We start from the raw sequence: 24,130 nt of genomic DNA, 5'->3' as shown, positions 1-24,130 counted from the left end.
CACATTTGAAATCTGATTTTAGTTCAAAATGACAAAAAGTTTCCTTTAGATCAACCATAAAAGGTATCATGTATTTATTTTCAGAAATGTCTAGACCCCTACCTTTAATTCTGTCCAAGGAGCCCCCTAACATTATAGTGAATACCACCAAAATCTATCAAACAGAAATTTCATTTTTGCAGTTAATGAAGACTATCAGGCCCTTTTTCAAAAGTCTTGATTGGTAGCCCAGAATTTCAACCTGTGTCAGTGTCCAGATCCAAGGCTACATATAGACAAGTAAAGATTTGAACAAAAAAGGAAATAGTTGTAGTATTGGTAACTGGAACTAAACTTCTCTATGTACTAGTGTTCTCTGCTAGAAAATGAACCATTTCTGTGACAGTAATAAATGTGAACAGAGTTAATATGTGATATGTAGTTCACATATCACAGTTAAACAGACACTAAGTAGCTCTGTTCAGTTTGGTAAGTTCATAGTATGTCAGAGTTTATAAATCCAACCAATATCTACTTCTTAATGGTAATCTCAGTAGAGCAAGATAGGAAATATGGTTTCACTTAAAAGGCATTATCTGAGAGATGAAGCAAATATATCTCTCCCAACTTCCAGATTCTTCTTGAATTATCCTAGAATCAAATTGGCTTCTGCAAATCCTCATATTGAAGCTCATTTTAAACAAGACCAAATATCCTAGGTTAGCTTTACAAGATCCTTCTGTCTACCTCCTGGGGCCCTGCAATACAGACCCTTATCTATCAAACCACTAACTACCCCTGAACCAAAGTGTTTTTCTGAGGTATGGTGAAAGTATATTCTAAGGCTTGACAACTTTTATAGGTTCATTAGGTGCCTGATGTTTTTATGTGATGACAATATATTTATTTTTTGATCTCCTCCCTCATATATTACACTTAGTTGTCCCAGTTAAGATGTTGATTTGTTACTTTAGCCAAAGATAAAAGTTGTTAAAAATGGATATGTTAAGAAAGGTTGTGAGAACAAAAATAAACAAAACCCAGTTGTCTCCTGTTTTTTAGGAGTAACATAGTACTCTTCCAAAATGTGGAAACTTAAAACAGAAACAGTGTTTCCTACCAGCATAAACCTCTGGGTTTATTATAGCCTGCTCTCAAATCTACAGATTACCAAATTGAGATAAATGTTTTATTTTAACATCTAAAAGTGTTTAATTGTTAAATACTGTTATTTTTATCAGTCCTAGGCATACACATTGTAAATAGCTTAACTTTTATTCTATACTTTTAATGATTTTTATTTGATTTAAATTTTCACAAGCTATAGCTATATATGTTTTCACACATTGTAAACTAGTACTTTCAGTAATCTCAGTCAAGTAAAAGAAACTTGTCTTATAACCTGACTAAAGTATAACTTTTTCACATTATTTTTAGCTTTTAGAAAAAGGGCTGTCCAGTATGCAGCAGTCTTTACTACAGATCATTTATAGCCTTCTGAGTCATATTGACCTCTCAGCGGCCCCAGTGAAACAATTTAATTTGGAGATTATAAAGGTTATTGGGAAATATGTACAGGTGAGTCTTCTAATTTGATACTCAGAAAATGTTTATTTTAAGTCTCAAGTACGGAAACAGATTTGACCATGTGGAATTCATTATGATTTGACTTTGGCTATACTGAAATTTACCTTTAAATTATTAACAAGCTTATTAAATACATTAGTATTCAACATTATAAGTTTAATTTAACAAAGAAAGCAGACTTTAACCAGATAATTATTTGGCCCTTTAAGGTTACAGATCACTTTCAGATATGCTTATTTGTATGGGGAAATGCTGTTGCTCATTGTTTTAACCTAAAACTGTTTTCTGTTTTTTTTTTAATTAAGTTTTATTTTTCATATAACAAATATATTTTCCCATTCTCCTAACCCTCCCATCAATAAAAAAAAGAAAAACAAAACCCTTGTAACAAATATGATGATGATGATGATGATGATGATGATGATGATGATGATGGGCAACATAAATATAGTACGCTAAGCACTTTACAAATATCATCTCATTTGGCACTCTCAACAACCCTGGGAGGTTGATGCTATTATTATTCCCATTTTACAGATGTGGAAACTGAAGGAAGCAGGTTAAGGGATTTGCCCATTGTCACAAAGCTGACAAATAAGTGTCTGAGGTTGAATTTGAACTCAGTTCTTCCTGACTCCAGTCCCAGTGCTCCATCTACAGAGCCATCTAGCTGCCTCCAATATGCATTTGAATGGAAATTAATACAGTATTTTTAAATATTCTATAATTAAGGTAAGGTAGTTAAGTGGCACAGTGGATAAAGCACTGGGCTTGAGATGAGGAAGACCTATCTTCCTAAGTTCAAATGTGGCCTCAGACACTTGCTAGCTGTGTGAAGCTGGGCAAGTCACTTAACGCTGTTTGTCTCTGTTCCTTATATGTAAAAATGAGCTGGAGAAGGAAATGGCAAACCTCTCCAATATCTTTGCCAAGAAAAACCCCAGAAATGGGGTCACAAAGAGTTGGACACAGTTGAAATGACCAAACAACAAAAACCTATCAAATAGTCCAAATTCCTGAGCTTTCACTGGCGTTCCCTGTTCTGTAAAATGTAAGGCATAGTTAATTGTTTCTTTTCTTTTCTTTTCTTTTCTTTTTTAGCCCTAATCCATGCCTGACTCTAGAATTAGGAATTTATTGCATTAAGAATTATATTTCCTTACAAAAGAATATCTCATTTCTTCTTAAGGTTTTCTTTTTCTTGTTTTGAACAAAAATATTGTCATCAAATATTTATTGCAAGTCCTTCCAAAAGTACACTGGAATTGTAAGTTCCTGGTTTTTTAATGCATTTCTTTAGATGATGGCAGCCATTTACACAATTATGCCCTTGGTAATCTTTTTTACATTTGGAATAGAATTCTTAATGTAATTTGTTGGAAGTATTGTCCCTGGAGAAATTTTGGCTTTTTACAGAAAGCTTGTGCATAAATGCCTAGAGCCTAATTACTTGTCTGCAAAATGAGGTTTCTTTCTCCTTATTCACAAGTTTATTTAATGTTAAATATGGTTATTTACAATAACATTCTCATAATGACTCCTGAATTGTCTGGACATTTTCATTACTGACAGTCATGTACTTAAGTGATCGTCCTTGGGCCAGCACATACTTGATTAAATGGATGACTCAGTGCCACTGCAGCTCTTTTTACATGGCATTGCTTTTTTAAAAGTGTAGGGTTTTTTCTTCATTGACTCTAATTAGAATCGCCGGCTCAAAAAGCATATGGAATCAGTTGGTTAAGGACATTTAGAGTACAGGAGCCCTGGGAGTGACAACTCCAACCCCAGACTACTCACCAGTTCTGCTTCCAGTCCAGCCCTTAACCCCAAAGCCATCATCTGCAAAAGAGAAGTAACCTATGTAAAACAGAGGTCATTCATCTGACCTACTGCCAACCCAAGTGCTTCCCAGAGGCCAGGCAAGCCAGTCTCTCTGAAGTAGCAAGGCCCTCTAAGGAAGAGATGAGATGGCACATGCTAGGCAAGTCAGGCCAGCTCTACTCTCTTGACTACCATGTTCCCTGCTAGGGGTATGGCCCAAGACCCTGAAGCCATCACCTGGGAAGCATACCCTCTAGCCCGAGCTAGAGAAGACTCAGAAAACAGAGTTCTTGCTAACAAAGTCCTTAGCACTAACAAATAAGTCAGTATCACCAACCAATTTATTGGTGGAAGTGACATTAAAGAAAAGGCATTACCATCTGTGTTGCTGCTGCAGTCCAGAGACAACAGAAGTTGTCCTTCTGCCTTGCAGCTAAAATTTTCCATATACCATATGTTTTCTTCTCCATTAGAATGTGAGCTACATGAGAGCAGGGACTTTCTTCTTACTTGTATCCCCAGTGTTTAGCACAGTGCTTTGCAAATAGTAAATGCTTAATAAATGATTTTTCATTCATTCATGCATGATTCCCACAACTGGTAGTGTTTCCTCTCCCTCACTACCTCATATTTAACTACTTTGTACATATTTGTATTTATTTGCCTTATATTTATGCTACATATATCTTTATATATACTTGTCTCCCTCAATAGACTATAAATTCCTTCTGAGTAAGGATTGTTTCAATCTTTGTATGTATCCCTCACATGTAGCACAGATCCTCATAAATAATTGTCTCTTGATAAATACTTCTTGAGTGACTGCTTGAAATAAGCATGGGGGGATAGCCTGTGCAAAGGTGTGGAGACAAGACATCTGAAATGTTGTGTTGGAAACAGGAAAAAGGTCAGTTTTAGTAGAACATAATGTTTGTGATAAGATTGGGAAAGTTAGGCTGAAGGCAATTTATAAAATACTTTAAATGTCAGTAACATTTGTATTTGGCAATGAAGTTTATAAGGGAACCGCTGGAGGTTATTGAGATTGAGAATGGCATAGTCAAATGTGTGCTTTAAGAATATCACTGTGGCATACAAGGACATGCCAAAGGATGAACTAGAGAGGGGTTAGACTTGAGGCAGGGAAACCAATTAAGAGTCTTTTACAATGTCCACACAAGAGGTAATGGGAGCCTCTACTAGGGTGGTAGTTATATCAGTGGAGAGAGAAGCAATAAGTACAGGGGAGGTATAATTAATAAAAGTTGGCAGTGAAATTACATCTGACCAAAACATTTTTTAAAATTCGGAGTTACCTCTGGGCCTTATTCCTAAAGTACAGGTGTGATTATGGCACTATTCTGCTTATGAAACTTGAGCAATTCCCAAGTTCCTCTAGAGTAAGATACAAACTACATTGTTAGGCATTTAAAGCTCTTTGAGGTCTGACTCCAACTTATTTTTTCAGACTGATTGCACAAAAAACTTTACATTCCTTTGCATAGACCATTTTCTGTGATTGGACTTCTTTCCTTCCTCACCTCCACCTCTTGGAACCCCTAGCTCTTTGTAGGACTCAAGTATCTCCTACAGAAGATCTTTTCCTCCATCCTCAGTTTCCTCCATCCACCAAAAAAATTACTTTGTATATTTTTATGACATGTTTTGTACTTACTTATCCATGTACATGTTGTTTTCCTGAGTGGAAGCTCTTTGAGGGCAGGAACTATTCCATTGCTGTCTTTGTATCCCCAGAAACATTGAAAACATTGGAGAAAGAATTTAGTGGAAATTTTTTTTAGTTATAGAGTATTGTGCCCAGAAAGGACTTTAGAAATCATATAATTTAACCCACTTTTATATATTTCACTTTAGATGAGATGACCAGGTATCCTGGTTTGGCTTAGTCATGTTCTGTTTTCAGTTATTTGTATGAGCTGAAAGTGATTGAGGAATCCTGATTTTAACTGGAGCCCCTTGGACTTCTTTGTTTTTAATTATGAGGTGATTTAAATCTCCAGAGACTCAAAGATCAGCATCTTAGTTTCCACATAAAGCTCTTTATGTGTACATGAATGACTTAGCCAAAATAATAAACTAACAGGCTTGTTAATCATGTTGTGACTCGTATTTTCAAAAATTATATTTAAAAATTTTTTTTTAATTTTTTAAAATTAAAAAATATATATGTGTATATATATATATATATTTGGCTAGGCAATGGGGTTAAGTGACTTGCCCAGGGTCACACAGCTAGTAAGTGATATTATGTGTCTGAGGTCATATTTGAACTCAGGTCCTCCTGAATCCAGGGCCGGTACTCTATCCAACTGCACCACCTAGCTGCCCCAAAATTTAAAAAATATTTTGAAAATTTTGAAAATATTTTTTAAAACTGTCATATATTTTACTGAACAAAATGCTATGTTTTACAATAAAATATCTTCCTTCTGTACATCAAGGTCATTCATAATACCATGAAAAATACAACATTAGAAATAACCTTGTTCAGTGATTCTCTGATACTAAGCATCAGGCTAAACATAAATCAGGGAGAAGGATGCTAGCTGAAGGTGTCTGCCCTTGGGATAAAGGAGATTCAATACACAGTCCAGGTTGAAGACTGATTCCCAATGGATGGTGAGGTTCTCCAGATGCTCCTTTTTGTTGGTGACATCTTGATTTTATTAAGCACCAAGACATTATAGATCTTCATAGAAGAAATCTGTAATTATTCAGAGGAGTTTGGCCTCTCCATCTACACAGAAAATAAAACAGGAGGAGGAAAGTGGGCCAAAAATGGCAAAGCTTTTATTAATCCCAAGCTTCCCGTGAAAGCAAAGGCCTATCATTTCATCTCACATTTTATTGCTGTTGCTGTATGGCAGCAAGACACCGAACACGCTGCCTCTGAAGAACTAAAAATGCCTCCATGCTAAGTGTATCAAAGAAGTTTGTGGTGTATGTAGAGGCAGCCTGCAACACAACTGACAAGGAACTCTGAAGGAGAGCAGCTGTAAAGGATGTTGTCAAGCCACTGACGGCTTCTCTAATAGGAGGAGAAGATGGTCTGATTGTTTGGTTAAGAACAAGGACTTCAGGCAGACAACCATAGTAGGGGCAAGAGGAAGTGACTAAGTCTACTGGGTGAAACCTCTGTAGAAACTGGGAGGACATGGACAGGAGTCGTACAGAGATCACAAATCCTTTTGAATATTTGAATGTGGACAGTTGAAAATCTCTTTAGTATTAATTCAGTATTTATAAATGTATGCATAAGATGCTTCTCTACAAGAAACTTACCAAAATGATTCTCCCTTAAAAGTTCCTAGCTCCTGTTCTAGATCAACCCTGAGAAAGGGTCTCATGGTCTAAAGTTTAGGTGAATTTTCAAATTTCCTGAGATGTACCCAAGAAAGCCCTTCATTTAATTGGTATGTAGCAATTTATGAGTTTCCTTTAAAATCTGTCTAAAATCCTTCCAGACTGCTTCAGCAATTGGTATAGAATGATCAAAGTCTAGAAACTTCACCCACTAACCTAATTTATGGCCTTATTCTTCTGTAACTTCACCAACCCAACATTTTGAAGCCTAATTTTATTAAGAATATCTTAATTAAAATGCAATTTCAAAAGAAGGAATAAATACAGATATTTGCTCTCTTATATGCCATAGGTTTGGTACTTCAATTTCATCCTTTTGATACATACTCCCCTGTGATTGTTATATAGTTTATCAAACTATAGTTTATAGTTTATAAAGTTTGCTCTAAAGGGGGGGAGGGAACCCTCAATTCTAAATACTTTTTTTTTATTCTATAGCAACGAATTTCCATTTTTACCAATTTTGGATATATTGTGTCAGCCTGATATCCTATTAAAGTCTTTAGAAAGGATTTTTACCAATAATGGGTCTGGGAAAACAAACATTAGCTCTCCCTATGCTTGGGCTCAGGATTATCTATAAGACCATATTTCTTCAGTGTTATACTGAAATATAGGAGGCCAACTTTCTTGAATCTCTTGCAGATAAAATAAGGTTCTAAAATTCTTCCCTCATTAATAACATAGTTGATTTGTGGTTGTGCAGATATATTGATAGATATATGTCTATGTGTAGAAAGATAGATAGATAGATACAAAAGTTGTCTCTTTCTTACAGGGATTGTACGTGGATTTAGAAGTGGAAGAGGCCTCTAAGGCCCCCTAGTTCACAGATCTTGTGGGATGGAATAGGATGGCATTTTCCCTCAAGTGTAAAAAGGGGAGGACAAGAATTATCTCACAGGAACCTTTACTGAAGCAATGACTAGAAGGCTATTTACTAGAGGACCTTACTGCCTTAACCTAAGTTTTTAAGTGACCACTTTTTATGCAGGGCCGTCTTAAATCCTTACCTTCCTTTACATATTTTGTGCTTCTCTTTCCTCCCCCCCCCCCTTTTTTTTTTAGCGTACTAGAGAAGATATTTACAAACTGGAAATGTATTTGTCTTTGTGTTTCACAGAATACTTAATGATTTGAGTGTCTTTTTCTGTAGTAGTGAGGTTCCTTAAAGCCCATCACTGTTTAATTTTTGTCTTTGTAACTAGCCTCAGCCCCCATGCACTATGTGCTTTGCACATAGTAGGTGATTTAAGGCAGCTATAAAGCTCCTTTAGGGCAGGGATCCTGCAGTGTCCTGCTCGTCTGAGGCAATACCCATTTAGTCATTAAGGCTAGATGCACAGCCGTTACTCACTTAAATCCAATTCACTTTCAAGTCAAGACATCACCTTCCGGATGTCACCTTCTAGAATGAAGGACAAACAATAACAGTATTCTGCACGTAATAATGGAGAGTTCCATCCTGGTCCATGCTTACCTTTCATCTGTACAGAAATCATCTCATCTGTTTGGAAACCAGCTAAAAATTGAGGCAGCTAAATTGATCTAAAGCACTGGGCCTGGAGTCAGAAGACCTAAATACAAACACAGCCTAAAGACACTTTGTTATGTTGTTGTTTAGTTATGTCCTACTTAGCGACTGCATTTAGAGTTTTCTTGGCAAAGATACAGCAATGGTTTGCCATTTCCTTCTCACCTCATTTTACATATGAGAAACTGAGACAAACAGGGTTAAGTGACTTGCCCAAGGTCACACAGCTGGAAAGTGTCTGAGGCCAGATTTGAACTCAGGAAGATAAGTCTTCCTGACTTCAGTCTCTGCATTCTGTCCATTGCACCACCTAGCTGCCCCCCTCAAGACAGTGATTGAGTGCGTAACCCTGGGCAAGTCACTTAAACTTCTGCCTCAGTTTCTTCTTCTGTAAAATGGGGATAAAAATACCTCCCAGGGTTGTTATGAGGATCAGATGATATTATTGTAAAGTACTTAGCAGAGTACTTGGCACATAGTAAGTGTTATATAAATGTTAGCTATTTTTTAAGTAGAATTTTGGTAAGGAGTTAAGATTTAATCATTAAGTAATCCCATTCTCAATGACATCATCTAAATGAATGACATTATTGTGTCTGACTGTTTTAAGATTTGTGTACTTTGTATGTGCAGAGCCAAATGTCCCACTTCTGCCAGGATCGTGATCTTTTCCTATACCCTAGGAAATCCTTCAAGAGCAGTAAATAATCTAGCTTTCATTTTGTATATTTGTTCACCATATCTGTTATCTTAAAGAGAAAATACATAATTTGTAAGAGAAGTGTTTTCCAAGGCTGTTCCTCTGGGTATAAGAAAAAAGTTGTAACTAATGTATTTTTTATTTCTTATTAGAGTCCATACTGGAAAGAAGCCCTCAACATATTAAAACTGGTGGTATCCCGGTCTGCAAGCCTTGTTGTCCCTAACGATATCCCTAAGAGTTATGGCAGTGATATGGGTTCTCCTGAAATATCATTCACAAAAATTTTTAATAATGTCTCCAAGGAGTTGCCTGGAAAGACATTAGATTTTCATTTTGATATATCTGAGGTAATTCTTTTATGTAATCAGAGTTGTATGAAAACACAAAAATATAACCCATTGTCTTTTCAACAGAATTGTGTGTGTGTGTGTGTGTGTGTGTGTGTGTGTGTGTGTGTATTTGGGAGTTTTCCCCCAGTGGAATCATAACAGTGCTGTTTAAGACTATTAAAATCCTGGGGGCAGCTAAGTGGAGCAGTGGAGAGAGCACCGGCCTTGGAATCAAGAAGACCTGAATTCAAATCTGGCCTCAGACACTTGACACTTATTAGCTGTGTGACCCTGGGCAAGTCACTTCACCCCATTGCCTAGCCAAAAAGAAAAAAAAAGGCTATTAAAATCCTGTGCACTGAAGATGTAATAATAGTCTTGGCAGTAGGTTTTTTTTTTTCTGTCTATTTAATGAGAGAAAGTGTGAGAGAGAGTTGTGTGTAAGCGAGTATACATGTGCTTTTTGAGCATTACCATCCCCCTGCATGGGCCCTGAAAGATGACAGGGATGAACAAGTGGTAAAGATGGGGAATTGTGCTTTATGGTATCTTCTGAGTGTGTTATTACAGTGAGGGTTTTTTTTGTTGTTGTTGTTGTTTTGCTTGCAACAAAGTAAGTTCCAGAATATTAGATATACTCATATCATGTTACAAAAAACAGCAAAGCCAAATATAAGGTATCTTTAGATGGTAAGTTAGAGATGGCAAAGAACTTAAAGTTGATTTATTAAACTTAAGGATCATTTTTTTCTTCAGATTTCATTAAGTATTTAGAAGACTCATCTTTGAATTCATTTAAAGACAAAAAAAATTTAACAGCATGTATTAAAAGACATTTTTTCTCACTTTACTGTATATCTGAAAGTTACAACGTATCATCATAGACTGATTTTCAGAAATTTCATTTTCTCTACCATTTACATCTACTCTTTTGAATTATTTGAGTGAAGCTTATTATTCCCTTTTTGTATAGACACCAATTATTGGAAATAAATATGGTGATCAACATAGTGCAGCTGGAAGAAATGGGAAACCAAAAGTCATTGCAGTTACTCGAAGTACCTCTTCAACTTCATCAGGTTCTAATTCAAATGCCCTTGTGCCTGTTAGCTGGAAGAGACCACAGTTATCCCAGGTATATGAGAGGGAGGGAGGGAAGTAGTAGAGAGAAAAGGAAGGAAGAAAGGGGTGGGGGGAGAAAAAAGGAAGAAAGTAGGCGGGAGGGAGTAATTTATTAAGTGTTTACTCTGTACCGATTACTCTGCTAAGTGCTGGAAATACAAATAAAAAATGGGAAGACAGTCTGTACTCTCATGGAGCTCACACTCTAATTGGAAGGAAACAACACATAGAGGCAAGTTCAGCTGTAGAGTCTATGAGAAGTCTGAATAGCTCTAAATGTTGAGTGTTGAGGCAAATGGCAAGGCACAGTGGTCCTAAAGTTACTCAAGATGACAGTGCCTAGGGAATGACTTAAAAGCAAGGCTGATAGTAAGACCTGAGAACTTCAGGGGGAGGCAGTAAGATCTTAAGTGTAGAATGGTAAGGCTAAGTGACTGGCCTGATAAAAAGTCACAGAGTTGGGATTCAGTTCATATTCTTTCTACTATATTGCATTTGTGCTATATTTTTTGTTAAAATGTATCATCTTTTGACACCGAATGCTACTTTTGTGTCCTAGAGAAGAACAAGAGAGAAGCTAATGAATGTGCTATCCCTCTGTGGTCCAGAGTCTGGTCTCCCAAAGAATCCATCGGTGAGTTCTTAGTAGATATTGAAGGAGCATATAATCCACACACAAAAAAAACAAATTGTTCTTTCCCATCGTTTTCATGTACTAACTACCACTACATTAAATCTGAGAGGAAATGTCTGTTATTCCTTATAACATTGCTTGTGGCCAACTAAGAAATTATGTTAAAAAAATTATGCCTTTTAAGACATTATCCATTTAGAGTAGGATGTCTTTGTGCTCTGATCCACAGTATTGTTCTGTTCTTATCTCTACAGGTTGTGTTTTCTTCTAATGAGGATTTGGAGGTTGGAGACCAACAAACTAGTCTTATTTCTGCAACAGAGGAAATAATTCAGGAGGAGGAAGTGGTTGTGGAGGACAACAGCAGCGAACAGCAATTTGGAGTTTTTAAGGATTTTGACTTTTTAGATGTGGAGCTGGAAGATGCAGAGGTAAGCATCTCTTGTAAATGGTAGCATACTTAAAATCAAATTTTTCTGAGAACTAAGAATGTACCTGTTTCATCCTTCGTACAAGTTCATTGTGAGGCCAGTTTATTATTCATAAACAATAAAAATTGAATTAGAAGCTTCTCATGTGATTTTAAGCATTACCCACAGTAAGCTTCAAAATGGAGAAACAGATATTTAAATATTAATAGACATTTTAAGCATTGAAATTTATTTTTAAAATTAAAAATTTTCTATGTTAACCTTCTAAGCTCCAAGATCACTGAAAATATAGACAAAAAAACCCCCACACAAATAATTCATTATTCAAAAGTAATTTATATATGCGTTTAAGTAACTGTCATAAGTTATTTAAATTCTTGCTCAGCAGAAGAGGAAAATAACATGATTTTAATTACTGGCAACATGATATATTGTTTTAAAAATAATATTTAAAGATGTCCCCATGGTCATTTTTCTGCCCAGTCCTCTTGAACTTCTCAGTGCCAAACCATTATTCCCTACAACATTCCCAGTTTCTTTCTTTATTATCATCTTGCCATCTCCCCTGAAATTTCAAATTGTATTTGTCCAAGAAGCCTTTTCCTTTAAGATGCTTTAGCTATAAAGCCTTCTATATCCTCAGAAGTTTTATTTATTAAATAGTGTATTACCCAGCATGAGAAATCCAACTAGCACTTCCTATTGTAAGGCAATAAACTATGAGCTGGGCTGAATGGATCAAGCTGTTGCCTTCTCCCATCACTATTACTAATCCCTCCGTTCCTTTGTAGTTTTTTTTTCCACTTAATAATATTTGATCAAATGTGAGGATTTATATAAACAAAAGATTCATTAACTAGATTTTCATCAGTCTGTCCCCTAACAAACAATACCTTAAGTGATAAAATAATTTTTTTTTCCTATTGAAGAATCTCTAGAGAATGAGAATTCCTTTTTGGACTTTAAATGCAACAATTATCTTTTTTAACAGGAGTTCAGAAAGACTTCAGAGAGATTAAGAAGTTTATTGCATTTCTGAGTTACAGTTACATCATTTTTCTTCAAAAATTTGCTCTTGAGCAGTAAACCAAATTTCTAAATGGCTTCCAAAACATGAATTGACCTGTCTGAAATAAGTGCTTTTATCTGAGGCTTTAAGAAAATATAAGCACATTCCTCATAAAGAGGCCCAGACCTGGGGCACTTTGATATAACATTAATACAATAGAAACAGTCACAACACCTTACTGTAATCCATGTCGTTCAGCTGATAACCATTTGTCACACTGTGCCTAATGAACTGTCTCCTCAGACATCAGTTCATCTATCATTGTGTTTTCACTGAACCAATTAACGATGTTCGGTAGGATATGCCTGTACTTCGAATAATTATGAAGAATGCAACTTTTATACCTACTTTATAAATCTTGAAATATATATTTTTAACAATTATTATCATGTCATAATTATTGTAGTATATAATATTATTAGAGGTGTAATTTGTCGTTACAAGGCTTTAGAGAAATTGTAAGAATTTTAATTCCTACATTTTCTTCTGACCTTTTGGAAATAGGAATAGATTATCTATTGATGATTGTGATCTTGATTATTAAATGTTTAAATGGACATAGGAAATGACTTCAAAAAATCAGGCATAGCCTTTCTACAGCGTTAAAATGTGAACCCTGTGTGTTGTTTTTGACTGTGAACAGTTTTAAGTCATTTTAATATTTCCTCACAAAGTAGTAGGTCTGTGTGAAATTAGAATTATAAAAATTCATTGACCAATTTGTTCTATATGTTTAGCCAAACAGAAATGTTGTTTCAAGTGTTTGTCTCTGACTTTTCCATACTATATTGCACATAAAGAGAGAAGTTTGGCTGGCCATGCTGGTGTTCTGAACAAAGCTTAATCCAGAGCTTGAATCAGTCTTTTACCATTGGCAAATCGTAAATAATTTCCCCCAAGTTAGAGACTGTTTTTAAATGTTTGTCTTCGTTTTTCTAATTATGTGTGTTTTCCTTTTTGCTAACCAGGAGCTACAGGTAAGTTGCAGCCTGGTGTAGGGGCTGGTTAATCTGTTGTCATCTGTGAAGTGTGTCTGTCTGTACTTTCATAGTCTCTTTATGTTTGTGTTTTAGCGCAGATATATGGCTTAGACATTAGAATTAGCTAGTCCCAAGTCATAACGCATAGAAAGTTCAGATAATTTTACATTGTCTAAAGTTAATTATAGGTTATCAACCATGTTTTGATCCAGTTAAATGCAAACATTTAACAATATGATGACATTTTTTAAAAATTAAAGGGCTGATTGAAACTCTGTTTATGATGTTTATGGTGATATTTCTACTTGTTACATGTTTTCCAATTATTATATTTTCAAAAGTGGTTATAAAGTAACTAATTATCTTGTCTTACAGGGTGAAAGTATGGACAATTTCAACTGGGGAGTCCGTCGGCGCTCACTTGACAGCATTGACAAAGGGGACACGCCCTCCCTTCAGGAATGTCAGTACTCTGGCAGCACACCCAGCCTCAACTTGACCAATCAGGAAGATACCGATGAGTCCTCAGAAGAGGAAGCAGCCCTGACAGCAAGCCAAATCCTCTCTCGCTCCCAAATGGTAAGTCTAGACCTTGCCAAATGATGGAGAAGCAGCATGGTGAATGGAAAGAGTGGTGGATTTGGAGTTAGTGGCCCTGGGTTCAGTCCTTGACTCTGCTACTTCCTTTGTGACCTTGGGTCATCAGTGAACCTCTAGGCCTCAGCTTCCTTATCTGTAAGCCAGCTTAGATGACCTACAATTCATTCCACCTTTACATTTATCAGCCTGTGCTTTCATTTAGTTTTTCTTTTCTTCAAAGGTGGAAACTGACCTCTTTTCTTAGTATATAAGCTTCACTTGATTTTATTAAAGTCCAGTCAGCTATGGGATATTATGGTGAAACTACTCATCACCATCAATGTCATATGGGAGTTTCAAGTAATTCTTTTTAGTAACAGCAATGGGTTAGTCATGTACCCCTCACCCCACCCCTGCACCCTACCCCTTTGCATTCCCTCTCTGTTTTTCCATCTTTTTTCCATTCTCATTCATCCAGTGATAGCAGGGGTATAGTAGATAAAATCCACAACCTTCTGGTGAGAACCCTGCTGCTGATCATGCTGACACTTGTTACCTTTGGGACCCTGGCCAATGCATTTATTCTCTCAGAGACTTCTGTAAAGTGAGGATAATAACATCTCATGAAGTCAGGAGACTTAAGTAAGATCCTGTTTCCATAATACATCACAAACCTGAAAGTGCAAAATAAATATCATTTCTTCCTTCAGTCATGGCACTCAAGGATAAAGAGCTTGCTAGTAGCCCTGACTGCCACATTTTCTGATGATGTAAAACCAAGAAAGATAACTTACAGTAGATGACAGAAACTGAAACAAAATGACCTTATTGGCCAGAGCTCTGGACAGAAACCAAAAAGAGGAAATGTAAAAAATTCAACAAATATTCATTAAGCGTCTATTATGTGTAGATCCCTGAGGGCAATAACAATTGAATAACAATTAGTATCTGCACTCTTGGAGCTTACAAGCTAACAGGGGCATACTCCACATTCATAAATAACCGTAATACAGAATTGACATAATAGCAGGTGAAAAACATCAAAAGACTATGGTATAAGGAAGGAAAGATCACATCCCTCTAGAGCAGGAGTTCTTAAACAGAGATAACTGTGAACATGAACGAGGGAAAAAAAATATGACATCTTTATTTTCACTACACTCTTAACTGGAATTTAACATTTCCTTCATTTGGTTTAAAATATTATTTTGAGAAGGGGATCCATAGGCTTTACAGGTGGGTTCATGACACAAGAAAAGTTAAGGACCTCTGAGCTAGAAGAATCAAGGATACTTCACGACAGCTGGTCTTGGAGGGACAGGGCTATGCGGGAGAGATTCAAAGCTCTACGAAGCCAAGTCCTAAGGCTTCATAGGGTTTCTGGTCTAGTTGAGGTATGTGAGACAGACATGGGCATAAAGAGATGAGTAATGAAAAACTTAAGTGTCAGAGGTACAGCTGTTTTCACTGTAATAGTATTAGCATGAGAGGCACTTTGGTATCCGAGATTGAGAAGTAACCCCAGAGTCAGAAAGACCTGGATTCAATTCCTGCCTCTAACATTTACTAGCAGTGGGACATGGGGAAAGTCATTTTACCCCTCTGTGTCCCATGCAGTGATCTGAGGCTCTGAAGTGGAAGTGAAGGTGCCAGTCTGTACTGATGAAGGAGGTTGTTCCTCACCAGGAGTTCCCTTTACTAATGAAGCTAAACGTCCATTTTTTTAAAAAAGTATTTGCATTGATTAGGTTTTACTTATATTCATGACTATTTTGGTTCCACTGATACTTTAATGAGTATGTTACTGATACCCATCATGGTTGTTTTTGAAATGAAAACAGGAAAAAAATCAAGAAATTGCTGAAACAGGTATTTTAACCCAAGCAACACAATGTTTTACATTGTAAACTTGATTTCCTACAATCTTTGGAACTATCATCGACTCCTAAATTTATATACTGTTTTGCTTTTTCTTGTCCTCTTAGTTAAACAATGAATCGGCTCTAGATGAAGTGCCAGACAACCAAGACTCCCTTCTTCAGTGCCGAGATTCAGCTAGCAGTGTCACCATAGAAGAAGTGCTTCAGATCAGAGCTGACAGCCCGAGTGTGGAGGCTTCTCTAGATAATGTTAACAGCCAGCTGCCTGAGGTGGGGAGACAGGTGGGCTGGCGCATGGCTGATCAGGGCTCTCCTTAGCACTTTCTCACTACTCTCTTTTCTTTCCAAAGAATTTTCATCTATTACACTATTATTTAATTTGTCTTCAGTATTTCTAACCTGTGGGAATGTCTTAAATTGTATTTTTTGTTAACATCTTCTCAAAATTGAGAGTTGCTGTGTTTCAGGAAACAACCCACAGGTTAAAAATAATTGCAAGTGTTTTCAATAAGCATTTTGTAGTGCAGAGTAACATTAAGTTAATGTATTAAATGCTTTTCTGGAGATGGTGATCATCTTTCTATGGCACTTTATTTTCTTTGAAAATACTGCTTTGTTCCTTTTTTGCTTTGTGTTTGGGTTTATTGATTGGTGCTGTGATTGAGATTAAAACCTCAGGCCAGCTGTGTTAGCAGTTGGTGCAATCAAAAACTTTAAAAAGGACCTTGGAACCCTAGTATTATGTTTTTTGGAAAGGCCTATGAGGAGTAAGCCAGATTTCAAGCTAATGACTGAACAAAAAGATGTGAGTATCTTAGCTGCTTTTTTGACTTTTGTAGATGATTAATTTTTAAAATACAGTTACTGTAGCTTTTTTATTCTTCTTAGGGGAAAATGAACATAAAGGTGAAATTTTAAATGACTCTTGATCCAATTATAGGTTTCAGTGTAGTAAATTTGCAAAAGCATTGCTAATATTAGAAAATTGCGTTTTTTCTCGGGTGTTACCAAAACAATACCATGGTAAATTTTCTTCTCATTAAGTATGTTATTTGGGACATAGAACTTAAAGTTCTTACTCCAGTTTATTGAGTAATGTTGTTCTCAAGTTCTTTACACATGACCCATCTTTGGCAAAGATGCACCTACTATGTGCCAGACTTTTTAATAAGTGCTGGGGATACAAATACAGAGAGAGACAGAGACAATCCCGGCCCTGTAGGAGCTTACAATCTAATGCGAGAAGATAAAACACAAAAGGAAACAAGGAAACTGATGAGGAGTGGGAGGAAGGGGAGATTGTTGTGGTAGTGGAGAAGCCAGAAAAGTCTCCAAGTAGTGTAGCCAGGTGAGAAATGAGGAGATTCAGCTGAATTCTCCTCAAACTGAAGTTTGGCGTTCATGGTCCCCACTCAGACAGGCAAAAGGTAGTGCTGAGATTGGAGCATTAAGGTTGTTAGAGATCTTACGGGATGATGAGATTATTTCATAATGAACTTCCTGGGGCATGAGGGAGAAGTCAGTCAGAGAAGTCCCCAAGTAGTATAACCAAGAGAGAGATCAGGAAATGTCTGAGATGAGTTTTATTTGAGCAAATAAATTCAATGTCTATACTCTCATTATTTGGGCTTGTTTAGTTAATAAATGCTAATAAGGAAATGTAATACTGTGAAGGAAAGGAAAGCAGAACTCACCAAAATGTAAGCTTTTTTTCCCTCTACTTTCTTCTTCTCTGGTTAAGTTTCATTATACTTGTATTACTTTTTAAAAACATTATAGGTCCTTTGCCTCTGAAAGAAGAGGCAGCATACCATAGTGGTAGGGAGCTGACTTTGAAGCTGAGACTATCCAGGTCCACGTCCTGCCTCTGATACTTCCTAGCCAGGTGATGTGGGACAAATAATTTCCCTTTCAGTGCTCCAAGCAGAGAAGGTGCTGACCTGCCATAGTGGAGAAAGTTGGCTCACCAGCAGTTTTCCTGTACCAATAAAATCATGACTCTATCCCCTACCCCTATGACCTTATGCCCTCACTATCTCTTAACTGGGACAAAAGCTTTATATATATGTGTATATATGTATACACACACACACACACACATACACATACACACATATATATATCTTTCCACTGAAATGGAAAAATAATTTTATGCATAAACATGTCTAATAAAAATACTGAATAGGTCTTCATAAAGTAGATCGTATAGAGTCAAAAAGTAATCAAGAGTGTCTACTTAGTGGAAAGCTCATATTCCTTCCAGTAATTGCTAAACTAAACAGCAAAAGTAAACTCTTATCTGTCACAGTTGTGTTATAAGTGTTTAAAGAATCAGATTAACTTTGATTTGAGAAGTAGTGGCATAATAGATCATCATCCGGATAGAGAGTTGAGATGCCCTTACCTGAAGTCCTGTCTCTGGCACATACTTGCTATGAGATCATGGGAGACTTGCCTAACTCCTCTGTACCCTAGGCCTCTCTAAGTTTCAGAAGAGTTACTGATCTGCATTGGTAGAGGGAGTCTTCTCACTGAGTGTTCACTATACCAGTGGAATCATAGGTCTGGACTAAAAAAAAAATTAATCTGATATTCCAGTTAATAGTATATGTTACCATAGCTACTATAGATTAGCATTTTGTCTTTTGGGGGGAATAATCTCTACATAATACTCCCCAAAAAAGGGAAAGGCAGACAAATATTGCCTTTCTTTGTATTCCCAGCACTTAATGCAGTGCCTGGCACATAATTGGAACTTAAAAAATATTTATTGACTTGGAGGAAATTAAGAGTTCTAAAAGGTAGATGTGAAGAGATAGTAAATTCCAGCTGTGGGGGAGACAGCTTGTAAAAGGCATATCAGTGGGAGATGCAATGCTGAATTTGAGGAGCAGTGAGTAGGAAAATTTGGCTGGACTACAGAGTGCATGAAGGAGGAGTATAGTGAAATAATCTTGAAAATGGTATGTCTTACACTCGGTATCTCTGTAATTTTTGACTGAAAGAGAAAAAAAAGGTAAATTGCATGCTACAGAGCAGAAGCCAATATTATTTCATTTGGAGGCTCAGAAGTTATACTACTGTAGAAAAATATCTCCAACTTCGTAGACTTTTAGAACATTGCCTTTATGCTGTTTTCCCGTTGAGGTTTTTTAACTCTTGCTATAAATAGTTTTTAAAATATAGCACTTAATAGAAGATTCCATTTGCAAAATGAGAAAAGGAAGGTGATAGAAAATTGAGTCTAGTCCATTCATTTTGTAGATGAGGAAACTCGTGCCCAGAGGTTAGATCACAGTGAAACAAACTGTAACATGTTCGTAACATGTTACAGGTAACATAGACACTGAGGTTTCTTAATTGATTAAAATACTTTTTTAAATTGGTTTTTAGAGTGCTATAACCAATTTCTATTAAGGCCTTACAAAAGTCTGGTTGACTAGAAGCAACAGTGACTGTAATATTCGAATGAATAATGAAAATAATATCTTATTTAATTGAGGAAAAAAATTTGTTACATCCTAAATATAAGTAAACTACCTATTAAAGTATATTCTGTTCTTTCTGATAGGTAGTGAAAAGGAAGGGAGTGAGTTGATGAGGAAAGATTGAAAATTAAAGGTGGGAGATAATTGTGCAGGCAGTTGTGCTGGAGAGATGGGAAGGAGTAGAATCAAAAGTACGTCTAGAGGGACTGGCTCTGGTGAAGGAAGGGGTCACCTCTTCATCAAAGACTGCAGGAAAGAAAGAGAATGAGAGATGAATTAGATTTGTGAGTAAAAGAAAAATGAGGAGTCAAAGATAACACTGAAATAAGTGACAAACCTAGGTGATTGAAAGAATGCTGCTGGCCTTGAAAAAAAGGGAGAAGTTTGAAGGCAGAGTAGGTTTGGAAGTAAAGATACTAAATTAAGTTTTGAACATGCTGAATTTGAAATGCCTAAGGAAATTCAGTTCAAAATGTTTAATATGAAGTTGAAATACCTTCTTGGCAAATAGTAATGCCACTTAGACCAGTAGTATCTTATTGGATCATTTTGAAGTACAAATGAGGTAATATATGCAAAATGTTTAGTAAGCCTTAAAGTGCTATATAAATGTTAGTTCTTATCATACTTTATTAATGGTAGCATACTGTTTTCCCTTTGGGGCTATGTAACTATACTGTATTAAAGTCATGTCATTAAATTTTGGAAGAGACAAGTTTGAGTACATTTTATACTAGATGTTAACTTTTATGGGTTTGTCATCTGAACTATATTTGCGCTTTAGTATTCATCTTATTAGATAAATCAACTTTCAGTTAAATTAATTTTTAAATGTCTTACATGCTAACATTTTTCCTTTGGGGCATTTAAAGGGAATTTCAAAACAGTTCCGATGACTAGAAACTATTAATCATATATGCTGAAAGTTATTATAAGCCTGAAAATGGCAAAAGAACCTCTGCTTTCAAATTGTAATCAAAGCCGTGGAATATCAGAAGACATAGTATTTCTGTTGCTACAAGGTTACAAGTACATTTTGAAATCACGTCAATAGTACTTCACAGTTTTCTACAATGTTGGAAGGGAATCTTGTTCAACACTCAGATTTTACAGTAAGGAAATGCAGATGAAAAGAGTTTTAGTGATTGAACTAGTGATCCCTCAATTAGCACCAGTGATATAGAATTGAAATATAACTAAAGATTACTTGTATTTAAAGATACCCACAATAAAATTGTGTGAATAAAGAAATAACTATCAAAAGAGAAGTGGGCTGGCAGCAATGTCATTCTAAATTCCATCTAGAAAAAGGAGAAATCCTCGAGGGCAGACACTGATTTTCATTATCTATCAGCAGGGCCACACACAATGTCTTATAACACAGTAGGCACTTAATAAATGATTGTTGGTTGGATTGGACATGAATATTATAATGAATTTGCTTTATTAAAATTCTTGAAAAGTAATGAAAACTTTACTTGCTTACAGGATGGAAGTTCATTATTGAAAGATGAACATGTTAACATGGCTTTTGAAGACGAAGGGTCCTATGTTATGCAAGAACAGCAAGAATCTCTCATGTGTCAAGAAATTCTTGAATTGGAAGAAACTGAAATCCCAGAGCCCCCAATCCTTGAAAGCTATCCTGAATCAGTGTGTGAAGAGGATGTTACCCTTGCTTTGAAAGAGCTGGATGAAAGATGTGAAGAAGAAGAAGCTGACTTCTCAGGTTTGTCTAGGTGAGAATCAACTCTGTTATGATATAATTTATAAGTACGAGAACAGGTATTTGTAACAGTGGCATTTTGTATTTTCTCATTTCTTAGAAAACTTTCCTGCTTTTTCATCTACTTAATTCTCTTGAAGTTTCTTCAACATATGTTTTCCTATAAGCTAACATTTTTTTAAGAGTGTAGTATTTTGGGGGCATCTAGGTGGCACAGTGGATAGAGCACTGGTCCTGGAGTCAGGATGACCTGGGTTCAAATCCAGTCTGACCAGACACTTGACACATACTAGCTGTGTAACTCTGGGCAAATCACTTAACCCCAATTGCCTTGCCAAAAAAAAAAAAAAAGAGTGTATTATTTTATAGTGCGGTATTTATTTACCAATATTTTCATATCTTTGCTTAGGAACAGCAAAAATCTAAGGATTTCAAAACCGTCTTCAAAGCATATTTGGGGTTCTTATGGTAAATGTTGATAAATATTATGTCTGGTACTTAGTATATATATATATACATATATATATATAACTTTGGTTTGATGAACAGAGTGTTAGACCTGAAACCAGGAAGACCTGGATTCAGATTTTGCATCTGACTCTTAAAAACTTGGAATCTATGAGCCAGTCATAACCCTCTAAGGCTTTGTTTGTTAATCTATAAAATGAAGATAATAATACCTATACAACCTATCTCCTGTGGCTCTTATGAGGATCAGGATAGAAAATGTATTTAAGATGCTTTGCAAACTTTAAAATGTTAGTAAATGTTAGCTATTCTAACTTATTTTTATATATTATAAATATTTAGATGTTGATGTTAGTCAGCTACCACATTAATATTTCCATAATCAGCTGAGATCCTACCTCTTCAAAAAAAATTTTTCCCAAATGCTTTAATCTACACTGATTTCTCTGTTCTATGAAATCCTATGGATCTTAGAGTTTGAATTAATAAATTTAAATATTTTATTATAAACTGTCTTATTTTCTCCTAGAATTGTTTGTACATTATCTTCCTGAGAAGATTTAAACTCTTCCTGATAACCACTTCTCATATTTGTTTTGTATGTTTCAGCTAGCACAGTACAGTACCCAATTGGCAATAATAAATACTGGTAATATATTTAGTTATAGGATACTTTTAATAAAATAAATTTGAAATTGATTTCAGTTAAAATAGATGTGGTCAGACAGTGGTGACATGGGCCCAGAAAACGAGTAAAGGGATAGGTAGAGGTCTGTGCCTGAGGTGCTAATTGTAGTTCTCAGGGATGAGAAAAGTAGGAATTAGGAAGATAAATTTGAGCAATATATTAGGAACCCAAGAACTAATCAGCTGGATAGTATAGTTCCAGTTAGGAAATTAGTGTGTGTCGTAGTGAATATGTATGTAAATTTGGTGCTGGTTGATTGCTGGCCCTAGTCAGTGGTATTTGCAGTGTGGATTATTTTTTTATAAAGCATTTTGATTAACTTGTTAATATTTATGTTAACAGCCAAGATGAGGAAGAACAGGATGGCTTTCCAGAAATGCAGACATCCCCGCCACCATCACCATTTCTTTCTGCCATAATAGCAGCTTTTCAGCCAGTAGCATATGATGATGAAGAAGAAGCCTGGCGTTGTCATGTCAACCAAATGCTTTCTGACACAGATGGGTCCTGCGCTGTCTTCACTTTCCATGTGTTCTCCAGGCTGTTTCAGGTCAGTGAAGTTTGGGGTTTCCAAAGTTCTCCCTTACTGTTGTCATACTTTTTGTTATTTAGTTCGTCTCCTGAGATCATCTTCTCTTGAATAATAATACTGATTTTTCTGGATATTTCTTCTTCTCTTATAATCTTCCAACCGCAGGAACTGGGTCATGCCTCTGAGCACTTGCAGCACACCCACAGCCACATGATTCCAGCCTTACTGTCACACTCTAGCCAAGCCCATCCCCAAACTCAGCATCCCATGTATTCATTCAGGCAGTTCTCCAAACCTGAAATATACAGCCTCCTCATCTCCATCTAGGAATCTTAGCAGAACTCTGCCCACATGCCCCCGTCTTTTATTTCTTCTTTGATCCTAAGGTCACCAAAGTGAAATTATAATATGTTACTTACTGCCTTAATCCTAAATTTATTTATGTATTAAATACCCTTGACTGTGCTAAGTAAACACAGTACTACTGATGTCAGGGATCGCAGATCTGCTGAGTCAGTTCAGCAATGCTCAGTCTCTTAGTTGCTGTGGGACCCTGGTTGTCTGCCTCACCTTTGGGAAGCTTAGTAATGATATTACTTAGCTTCCAGGGTGAAAAGCACTTTATAAACCGTAAGTTGTTCAGTTGTATCTGACTCTTTGTCCATGGGGTGTTCTTGGCAAGGATACTGGAATGGTTTGTTATTTCCTTCTCCAGTGGATTAAGGCAGAGAGGTTAAGTAACTTGCCTAGGGTCATACAGTTCAAGTGTCTGAGGTTTGAATTCAGGTCTTCCTGACTCCAGACCAGCACTGTATCCACTGAATCACCTACCTGCCTCCAATAAACCATAAAGCACTATCTAAATACAAGATATTACTATTAGAAGACTCATTATTATTATTGAATTAGGGTGATGATTAATTCATATGGAAATATCAGCATATAATTTAAATAAGCATGTAAATAAATGCTTAACAATGGAGTACCTGTATCTTTGCCTTTGTTTATCCAGTGCCCTTTCCACTTTTACCTATCTGTTAGCCCAACTGAACTGGCCTTTAATCTATGGATGAGCAGAGCTGAACAAAGCAAGCTAGAAACAGGAGAGTCAGGAATCAAACAGAAGTTTAATTTCAAAGTGAGGGAAACAGCTTGCTAGAGAATTCCTCCTTCCTAAGCAGCAGAGATAGGAT

At 36.2% G+C, this 24,130-nt stretch overlaps 1 protein-coding gene across 11 annotated transcripts in view; it reads left to right on the top strand.

Moving 5' to 3' along the window:
- Positions 1 to 24,130, top strand: part of FRYL (FRY like transcription coactivator) — a 290,501-nt gene that overhangs the window by 244,974 nt on the left and 21,397 nt on the right. For 8 of the 11 annotated variants that reach the window (XM_027835975.1, XM_027835979.1, XM_027835976.1 and 5 more), the window contains 9 exons: positions 1,417 to 1,557; positions 9,161 to 9,358; positions 10,314 to 10,475; positions 11,022 to 11,096; positions 11,351 to 11,527; positions 13,952 to 14,155; positions 16,141 to 16,317; positions 21,012 to 21,262; positions 22,748 to 22,955. In XM_027835975.1, coding sequence (XP_027691776.1) covers positions 1,417 to 1,557; positions 9,161 to 9,358; positions 10,314 to 10,475; positions 11,022 to 11,096; positions 11,351 to 11,527; positions 13,952 to 14,155; positions 16,141 to 16,317; positions 21,012 to 21,262; positions 22,748 to 22,955 — 1,593 coding nt within the window. The remainder of the gene's footprint in view (positions 1 to 1,416; positions 1,558 to 9,160; positions 9,359 to 10,313; positions 10,476 to 11,021; positions 11,097 to 11,350; positions 11,528 to 13,951; positions 14,156 to 16,140; positions 16,318 to 21,011; positions 21,263 to 22,747; positions 22,956 to 24,130) is intronic. The other 3 variants (XM_027835982.1, XM_027835981.1, XM_027835977.1) reach the window with 1 other exon arrangement.

This window comes from Vombatus ursinus, unplaced genomic scaffold (assembly GCF_900497805.2).
Source record: "Vombatus ursinus unplaced genomic scaffold, bare-nosed wombat genome assembly UNPS02014818.1, whole genome shotgun sequence".
Classification (NCBI taxonomy): Eukaryota; Metazoa; Chordata; class Mammalia; order Diprotodontia; family Vombatidae; genus Vombatus; species Vombatus ursinus.
The sequence above is the reverse complement of the archived record's forward strand: the minus strand, read 5'-3'. Positions and strand labels throughout refer to the sequence as shown.